We start from the raw sequence: 9834 nt of genomic DNA on the forward strand, positions 1-9834 counted from the left end.
AAGGTTACTTATAAACCATCAATGTTTCAGACCCCAAAAAGATAATAAATAAAAACGGAAAACCCCATCGATTTAACTAGCAAAAGATAAGACCATCGATTTTTTAGCTTTTTTCAACCATGGGTAACTCTGTAAAAGGTAGCTTGCATATCCATAAAAGAGAGAGAAAAAAATCTGCACAACACATAACACTGACAATGAAAAAGTATCAGGAACTACTGTTAAACTTGATGAATGAAAGTATCAAACAACAATTATGAGGATAATATTCAATATCCTTCAGCATTACTTGCACATTTTGGACTTTTCAAAGTACATATTTATCATATGCATTACTGCATTATTTAGAACCTATAGCTGTAAGGAATAAAGAATGAACATTATTATCACACTAACTAGATCACTCACCTACTTTTACTTGTTTGGAATAACAAGCAGAGTTTAGGCCGTTGGAAAACAGTTATTTTGGTAGAAATAGAATGAAAATCTTATTTTCAGATTGATGCCTCAGAGAGTAAGCTGCCACTAGATTTTTGAGATCTCCTACGTTGCCTCTGAAAATAAGGATGGACATCGCGAACTCCATCCAAGTACAACGGCGTTTGCATTTCTACAAGGCGCGAAACCTACCAAGCATTCCAAGAAAGAGCCAATGTTAATGATGTTCTTTCAAAAGGTTAAAAAACATAATCAGCAGTGTTCTTGCTTCCATTGAAACTAAAAGTTGGGAGGTCATACTTACAGCTCTATGAAAGGCAAACATCTCTTCTTGACCAGATAATATGGATGTGATACCAACAGGAGTACCTCCTGAGCCCACGTTGCCTTCTGCTAAGACATCACGGCGAAGTTTAGCACCTTCGGTCTCTGTTTCAAACTGGAAACTGAAACCAAGACGAGATTGCAGAGGTTCAGTTAGCAATGCAACATTGATCACTAGAATACCACGACCAACAGAGTTGATAAGCCTTATATAAGCACTAGTTTATACACTACTGAGAAAATTCTAATAATAGGATATACATAAATCAGTAGCTATTTATCAAATCTACGTTCCTTCTATCCCAAGTTTGATAGAAACCTGAGAACTAAAAAATTCAGATTTCAGATACAGGGTATTTAGGGCCTCCAACTTTTTAACTAAATCAATAAAACATCACTTTTGGAACCTATCAGTACAAATACTGCATTTGCTAACAATAGATATTGGTGAAACTGTGACTAAAATTCCTTATTGCCTCGCCTCACATATTATGTATGCCGCATTTTAGCAATTGTAACGCGGTTTGTAAATCGGTCAACATAGACTTGCCGCACGCTTCCGGGATTTTGAAAATACCTAGATTTGGGAATTCAATGAAAAATGTTTATAATCTGAGCCATCTGTTCCCAGCTACATGGCATCAGAAGAAAATTTAAGACTACAAGCATAAGAATCAATTACCAGGTTAGAGCTCCTCTAAAGGATTCATACTTTTTAATCTGAAAGTTCTTTCTGCACAACATAAATAACACAAATCAACAAGGTTACCTCTCCAAGTCAAAAAGTGTGCCATCCTCAGTTCCTTGAAATAATTCATCAATCGAGGAGGATGCCAAGCAACAAAGGCAGCAATGATGATTGTACAACTCGTCAATTAGGGTTATAAATCTCCTTGCCTGAAAAGTAAAATATATACAATATAAAAATCAAAACAAGACAGGGCTATGCTGAAACGATTGTACTAATTCAATGCAATGGCTGTTATTTAGGAATATTCTATGAAACAATGCAGATACAGAGTGAGAGAATACGAGTTTCATAACCTAAAATTTCCCATCATAGTAAAATAAGGCAATTATCAATACAGTTGAGGTCAACTCAACCTTTCAGTAACAATACCTTGTCACGGATGCGCATACTCATCACTGGAATATCAGATATGAAAACAGTGTGATAGTTTTCAGCAACTGCAATATAGTCAGCTGCACCCAACTGAAAGCCGAGAGAGAGAGAGTAAGCAAGTTGTCGTATATGCACAAACACTAGAATAAAATTTGAAAGCAAGTTACATCGTAAGTATGGGGATTAAGGAACAACAACAGAGCACGATACTGTACTATTCCTACCCTTTTCAGTTTTCAGAACCAAACCTCCCAAACATGGTCGTCTGGGGATGATTTATCTATCAAACTTTGAATCTTAATTTGTTTTCTAACAATGATAACTCGCACTGTTATTACTCTAAATATTCATTGGTGCATGATATAGCTACAGTAGTGGATAAATGATCATTTTGGGATCTGATTTTGCAATATATACCATACAAATAAATGAGGCTTTATGGATTTCACTCGAGCAATTCAAGCCACCTAGTATTCAACTAATACTTTATTAGAAAAAGGATTCTACATTGATCCAAATTTCTAATACAAGACTGTCAATACCCCTTACCCTGAGGCGAGTGTAGTTGACCCTAAGGTCATTGAGGCAAGATCAAAACCACATCAAGTAGGAATTTAATCACCAGATGTTCCATGTGAACTAACCAATTGGGGAGAGAGGAAAGAGAAAAGAGGGGGGGGGGGGGGGTAAATAAATAAATAAATAAATAGAATCCCGTTTAACGACAGTGTTAGCTAGAAGAAAGTTGGAAATAACTGGACACAAAGAGACAATGTACCGGACGACCACAGAGATACTCAAACGTGAAGCGTGCAACTCCCTCACAACTTTCAGGAACCTCAAGTGTCCTGTCATTGAAACAAAAATTATATGATCCAAGGTTACTATTTACCATTGTTTGACAGCACTAACTATAATTAGATTCGTAGAGTACCTTCCAAACATCACTGAGATGGTGTTGCTGATTATTCTTCCTCCAAACCTTCCTGTTACGTCATGCCACTTCTTCTCGAATTTATTGGCAGCTTCTGGTTCAATGGGCCAGAAATAGTGCATCTACATTTGATTAACCATTAAAACTAAAATTATTCCAATTAAGCATTATATATTAGCGCCTATCTTTTATAATTGTGCAACATGAATATAAAAAAATCAGCCACCAAGCCACCGCATAGGAATGCATATGTGGTGTTCATGAAAAATTTTGATTATAATGCTATAAAAAGGTTTGATTATTCTACTGGGACAAGTTTTGAATTTTTTATTATGACATGTTTCATTATTCTGTTAGCTGATTACTCTGTTGAAAAAGATGTGTGAAAGAACATGTATAAATATACACGAAGTTGATTTTTGGTGTTTATTGAGCATTTTTATTTTTATTTTTATATAAAACAATAAACACAAAAAGATGTGTGAACAAACATGTATAAATATACACAAAACTTATTTTTGGTGTTTATTGAGCATTTTTATATATTTTTTTATATAAAACAATAAACACAACAAGATTTATATCTTAGTGGTTAAAGAATTTGTAAAGGGTACGACTTGAAGAGACTAGATTCAATTCCTCACGTCAACCATTTTGGAATTATTTTTACAAATTGTGTGAGACAAATGTGAGAAAGACCAAAATATAAATCAAACTACCCCAATTCTCTTTATATATTGGTCTAGATTTAAATTTATCATAGTGAAGTATATGCTTACCAACTATTGATTATTTTCCTTTCTATTCATAACACAATATCAGCTCTTAATTATTACTTTTGAATGACTTTGCTAACTATATGTTGTAGATGACATATAAGAGAAATCAATGACCAGTTGACCACAATAGTTGAAAATAGAATTCAGAGGTGCATACCATCAATATACAAATATTCAAGAAAAGAAAATCATTGTTTTATAGCAAAGTTGACAATATGACATCCCATTTGTAAATAGATATCTTTAAATTCTCACCTGATTTGCTGATCTCTGTGCTATAAACCGACGGTAGTCAACTTCACTTCCTACTAATACATTCTCACAATGCTGTTCCAACTTGGATACAAGTTTTTGGAAGATTTCTCGTTGCATACCAGCCTGAACAAGACAAATGATCCAAGAAAGAGAATAGGAAACAAATAAGACATCATATCCTACAGGTCTGGATTCCAAGGCTCCTCCATCCCCACAACATAAAAAACACATCATCCTTGTAATAACTTGACCCACATGCAGCAAAAGAGAGACAAATAAAAAACACACACCTCATTTAAATCCTTCGGCGCTCGATTACTGGTTGCCACAATAATGGTTCCACTGCTCAGTAATCTGCTTAGAATTCCAGATAAAGCCACAATAGCAAATACATCAACAGTCTGAAATAGAGCATCAAAATGTCATTATAATTTGCGATTCTGAAAGGATCCGATCAGCAAAAGCTACAAGTAGCATAGTGCAGAGAGTGCTCACAGAATGAATCAAATAGGCAGGACAAAACAATGGAAGAAAATCAACCCTACAAGCTAAAACAGTGATGCCTTAAAGCCTGCTTCCAGACAGTGAGATCTGGAGGCTGGAGCTAATGTGTACATAGGGGTGCAAAAAAACTTATTTGCACAAAAGAAATCCAAGCACCTTATGCATAAAGAATTAGACAAGGGGTAGGGAAAGTGGAAAACCACATGAAGTTTACACCACCGTAAAGAATCCTTTCAAATGGATCACCAAAAACTTCTAAAAGTGGAAAGGAACAGTACATGCCCATTGTTAAGCAAGAAAACCAAACAGAATTATAATACATACTAAAATACCCCATTACATCCATTTTACTTTCCAAATAATTAAATCAGTCATGATGGCTTCTGAAAAAAATAACCTACAATACAAATAATGAGAATCTATTATAATACGATTTTACATTTTTATTTACCTGTATTTCATCAAAGCACAAAATACTAGCCCCCTTTCTGTCCTCTTCTTGATTCAGGAAAAATTCATCTGCTACAGCTGGAAGTATGTTTTTCATCTGCATCTCTTGCTTGTACCTTTCCTCTGCAGCCAGCCACTCCTTAGCTTTTGTGTCAAAAGGAAGATTCATAATCCAACCAGCAATGCTAGACTGCAAGGACTTCTCTTCCATTTGAGTTTTCCATATCTTGTGCATGTGTTCATTTATTCTAAGCATGGCCTGCATATTCATAGGAAAAGATTAAACTCTTTCTCTTTCAGCGCTACATTCACAGTAGTCTGACTAAAGAAACATGATAAATAGTCCAGGAAAAAATACTCACCTCATGGAAGTGATACCTTCTTCGATGTTTAACTATTCCCTCAGTGGCACTGTAAAACATGTCCATCAGCATTGTCTTCCCTTCGGCATTAAAAATGTGATCAAAATTATCAGAAAAAAAGTTGCAAAATAAAGCAGACATTATATGGAAACTGGAAGCTGATATAAATGATGTAAGCATAAACGTAAAGCATTATGATAACCATAAATCAAGTGGTGGTGAAGTTTGAACTACAGGTAACATAGAGATTCATCTGAAATAAAGAAAAATGAAAGAATGAAGTTACCTGTGCCAACATTGCCATATATGTAAAGTCCTTTTGGGGCTGGAGGAGCAGTAGGACGGCGACCAACTAGTGAATCCAACTTCTTCTCACGTTTCAGATATGACACCCATTTTCCGACCCCTGGCTCCATATTTTCTGGTTTCTTACTGAGTCACGAAAGACTTCTCCCTTTAATAAAATGTAACTAGTACAGAAAACATAATTTGAAGCAAAACTCAAAACAAGGAAACATCAACAAATTTCAAACCAAGGAAACCTAAATGAAGCAAAATTAGAAACTCAGACAAAAATATAGGTTTGATTGAAAATTCTCAGAAGCAAACCGATCACATATGCTTAAGCAGCAGGTTGAAACCAAATCATCTAAACTTTGACTCAAAATTTACCGGGAGGACCATCTATCAACAAGTTTATTGTTCAACCGCTTCCACCAATCCTCGTCTTTCTGCTGCTGCTCAACTTCCTCCGTGAGAAGCTTTCGCCGTTCACTCTCCCTACTCTTCTCCCATTCAGATAGTTTTATCTGCCACAAGTGGAAGACTATGATTTTAAAATCACATTGACAAAAAATTACAGAATCCTTGAACATCCATAACCAAGTAAAAAAGTACATTGCTAGGCACAAACGAAAAGATGAAGAAAGATTAGAATAGAACAAAATATCCAGTTCCAATTTTACATGATATTCTTCCATATCTTTCTCATACTTCTCCAACCTTGCAAGCAAGTTCTCAAGCTCTGAAGCAACACCCTCTTGGTATGGATCATGCTTCAACTTCCCTTGCTCCACTAGATTCTTATACTGCACAAGCGGCCCTGTAATGATACAAAAAAAAAAAAACTAACTAAATCAATTGACAAATTCAAATTCAACATTTAAAAATTAGAGCTATAAAATTGAACAGCTTTCTTCGCTATCTTTGCCACCACCGGAACCTATCATAAGAAACGAACTTGCCTACCACGCAACCAACTCGAAATTGGTATAACAATGAATAATTAAGATAGTTTAACTTCATTTCGCGAAATAAAAAATGAGAAAGAAATTGCAGAAGGTGGAGCTTGGTGAACCTGGACGGCTTTGTGGGCGAAGGAGAGAGTGATCGCAAAAAGAGCGAAGCGCATTGAAACGAAGCTTGGAAGCTGGGTTTGTTGCTGCAATGAGCTTCTTGGACTCAGAGAGAAGATAGAATATTCTTCTCATTTTTTTCCAAATCCGTAAACGAGGTTGCTTTTTGCGTTATGCTTTGAATGCGATCATAAAAAGAATGCAGGTAGCTCGTAACATAAGAGAGGGACAAGTAGAGTTGAGAAAGAACGAAGGTAGATGGCGATTGACGTGGCCGTTTCTATTACCACCAAATTTTGTCAGGCAAAGTATTCGGTGGACCTTTTTTAACAATTTTCGTCGCATGATCGCATCTAAGTGAAAGGTTTTATTTTTATTTAAACAAATAAAAGCTTAATTATTTTCTCACGTATGTAAAATTTGAAGAAGTTGCGTATATTGGTTAATTTCATAGTGATCAAATGTTCGGAGGTATAGTGATGAATCATTCCATCAGAACCAAGCTTTCACGTGCAATTACCAACTTAGCCCTCCAACTCCCTTCTTATACCTCCGAACGCAGACTAGCAGAACAAACCTGCTTGACCCTCCTTCATTCTTGCAACACTCTCACCAACCTCACACAAATCCACACCATCATCCTCAAATTGGGTCTCCATAACAACCCTCTTGTTCTCACCAAGTTCACTTCAACATCTTCAGATCTCAATGCCATTCACTATGCTTCTTCATTCCTATTCTCCCCCTCTAATAATAATAGCAATCTCTTATTGTATGATGCATTCTTGTTTAACACTGTTATCAGGGCTTATGCTCAAACGGCTGGCTCAAAGTTTAAGGCTTTGGAGTTTTACAAAACCATGTTTAGCTATGGCGTTTTGCCAAATAAGTTCACGTACCCTTTTGTGCTCAAGGCGTGTGCTGGCATTGGTGACTTGAATTTGGGGAAAATGGTTCATGGATCTTTGGTGAAGTTTGGTTTTGATGATGATCGTCATGTACAGAACACTATGATTCACATGTATTGTTGCTGTGGGGAAGGGGTTGAGTTTGCTCGGAAGGTGTTTGATGAAAGTCCCAAGATGGATTCCGTTACTTGGAGTGCTATGATTGGTGGATATGCGCGTCTCGGGCGGTCTATGGAAGCTGTTGGATTGTTTAGGGAAATGCAGGTTAAGGGTGTTGTATCTGACGATGTCACCATTGTTTGTGTGTTGTCTGCTTGTACCGATTTGGGTGCACTTGAGCTTGGGAAGTGGTTAGAGTCTTATGTTGAGAGGAAGAAAATACCAAAGTCAGTGGAGCTCTGCAATGCTTTGATAGACATGTTTGCAAAGTGTGGTGATGTTGACAAAGCTCTGGAACTGTTTAGACAAATGAGTTTTCGCACTATAGTTTCATGGACTTCGGTGATTGTTGGTTTGGCAATGCATGGCCGCGGCTTAGAGGCTGTTTCGTTGTTTGATATGATGATTGAGCAAAGGGTGGCACCTGATGATGTTGCATTTATTGGGGTCCTCTCTGCTTGTAGCCACTCCGGGCTGGTCAATAAAGGACATTACTATTTCAATTCAATGGAGAAGAACTTCAGCATTGTGCCAAAGATTGAACATTATGGATGTATGGTGGATCTGTTAAGTAGAGCTGGACTTGTCAAGGAGGCTTTGGAATTTGTTCAAAAAATGCCTATTAACCCAAACCAAATCATCTGGAGAAGCATAATCACTGCTTGTCAGGCTCGGGGTGAGTTCAAGCTTGGAGAGAGCATCTCAAAAAAACTTATCAGAAGCGAGCCAATGCAAGAGTCTAACTATGTACTGCTTTCAAACATTTACGCAAAATTGCTTCGCTGGGAGAAAAAGACCAAGGTTAGAGAGATGATGGATTTGAAAGGGATGAAGAAGATCCCAGGAAGCACCATGATTGAACTGAATAATGAGATGTATGAGTTTGTCGCTGGAGATAAGTCACATAATCAGTCGAAACAAATATATGAAATGATGGACGAGATGGGAAGGGAGATAAAGAGGGCTGGCTATATGCCTACAACCTCACAGGTATTGCTTGACATTGATGAAGAAGACAAAGAAGATGCTTTGTATAGACACAGTGAAAAAATTGCCATAGCTTTTTCTTTTTTGAATACGCCCCCTGGCACACCCATTAGACTCGTGAAAAACTTGCGTGTCTGTGAAGATTGTCATTCTGCTACTAAGTTCATATCTAAGGTTTATAACAGAGAGATTGTGGTGAGGGACCGCAATCGGTTCCACCATTTCAAGAATGGTGTGTGCTCCTGTAGAGACTTCTGGTGACCAATTGATTGAAGCATCATCAATTTTCTCCACGTTTTCTGAAACTTCAAAATTTTCATGTCTGAATATCATTTTGAGATTACGATTTTTAATTCTTTTTTCAAGGTTTCTACTTTCCATCATGTACAAAATGTTGTCCAAAAACTGACTAGGAGGTAGATGAATAACCATGAGTCAATCTTGATGCTGTATCCTAACAATTCACGAGACAATTAAAGTTTCTTTTGTTGGTGTCAAAACATAGGTATTGTCCTCAGTTACTTGTCTGAACCAAGGGTAGAAATGCTATTGGTTGCCAACTTTTGTACAGCTGAAATTGAAATGTAAGCTATGTAATTTACTAAGGTAGCCATTTTAGAGTTAATTTCATGAAATCAATGAAGTTATATGCATTATTTTGGAATAATAAATAAATTGATTCCAAATAATTATTTGTTAATATGCACCCTTAGGATGCATTTGGACAAGTCATTTGCAGGGAGTAATGTATTGTTTAATTGTATTTAAAACATTCTCTTATAGCATATGCCGTTCAGATATTTGCTTATAGTTTTTTGTAGTTTCTTTAGGTTAAAGGCTACCTTATAACCCAAGAATCAGGAATTTGAAATTGTCTACTTCACACTCCCCTCTCCTGGATTCACTTTGCCCTTGCTTTTCTAGTTTCTTGTTTTCATAGCCAGCCAGAGCTTGCTGATCTGAGGCCTACATCAGGTGTGTATTTGTAACTTGCTGCCTTGTTCCCAAATATGTTTATCAATGTATCATGACGTAGGAGCTGAAATTAGTAGTACTTCTTTAAAAAATAAAAAATTGTTCAGTTGGCTCAAATATTTTCCTATGACTTAAAGTACCCAAATTCAATCTTCATCTCTTGCTTTTATTGCACAATAGTTTTTAGTTTTAAACATTCAAAACATATTGGATTTGGATTGAACTGAGTGGGCCTTTGTTGGCTTTCACAACACATCAAAATTAAAAGATAAAATCAAATC

General features: G+C 36.5%; 2 protein-coding genes across 2 annotated transcripts; one reads left to right on the forward strand and one right to left on the reverse strand.

Moving 5' to 3' along the window:
• Positions 1 to 214: 214 nt before the first annotated feature.
• Positions 215 to 6762, reverse strand: LOC130932551 (uncharacterized). Its single transcript, XM_057861893.1, has 14 exons — positions 6527 to 6762; positions 6135 to 6271; positions 5842 to 5978; positions 5456 to 5601; positions 5170 to 5249; positions 4809 to 5066; positions 4144 to 4254; positions 3854 to 3976; positions 2820 to 2941; positions 2664 to 2733; positions 1883 to 1975; positions 1532 to 1659; positions 743 to 884; positions 215 to 626 (listed from the first exon to the last, which is right to left on the reverse strand). The coding sequence occupies exons 1-14, from the start codon at positions 6657 to 6659 to the stop codon at positions 495 to 497; spliced, it is 1812 nt and encodes a 603-aa protein (XP_057717876.1). The 5' UTR covers positions 6660 to 6762; the 3' UTR covers positions 215 to 494.
• Positions 6763 to 6877: 115 nt separating this feature from the next.
• Positions 6878 to 9109, forward strand: LOC130932550 (pentatricopeptide repeat-containing protein At4g21065-like). Its single transcript, XM_057861892.1, has one exon. The coding sequence runs from the start codon at positions 6986 to 6988 to the stop codon at positions 8837 to 8839; it is 1854 nt and encodes a 617-aa protein (XP_057717875.1). The 5' UTR covers positions 6878 to 6985; the 3' UTR covers positions 8840 to 9109.
• The last annotated feature ends 725 nt before the right edge of the window (positions 9110 to 9834 follow it).

The sequence above is a fragment of the Arachis stenosperma genome, chromosome 6 (genome assembly GCF_014773155.1).
Source record: "Arachis stenosperma cultivar V10309 chromosome 6, arast.V10309.gnm1.PFL2, whole genome shotgun sequence".
NCBI classification, from domain to species: Eukaryota; Viridiplantae; Streptophyta; class Magnoliopsida; order Fabales; family Fabaceae; genus Arachis; species Arachis stenosperma.

What these genes read in the sequence shown, in the direction of transcription:
- LOC130932551 (XM_057861893.1), bottom strand. Translation starts at nt 6,659, where the DNA reads ATGAGAAGAATATTCTATCTTCTCTCTGAGTCCAAGAAGCTCATTGCA. An exon ending in TCGCCCACAAAGCCGTCCAG is followed by an intron (nt 6,272 to 6,526) that starts GTTCACCAAGCT and finishes GTATCATTACAG; the next exon opens with GGCCGCTTGTGCAGTATAAG. An exon ending in ATATGGCAATGTTGGCACAG is followed by an intron (nt 5,250 to 5,455) that starts GTAACTTCATTC and finishes TTAATGCCGAAG; the next exon opens with GGAAGACAATGCTGATGGAC.
- LOC130932550 (XM_057861892.1), top strand. Translation starts at nt 6,986, where the DNA reads ATGTTCGGAGGTATAGTGATGAATCATTCCATCAGAACCAAGCTTTCA.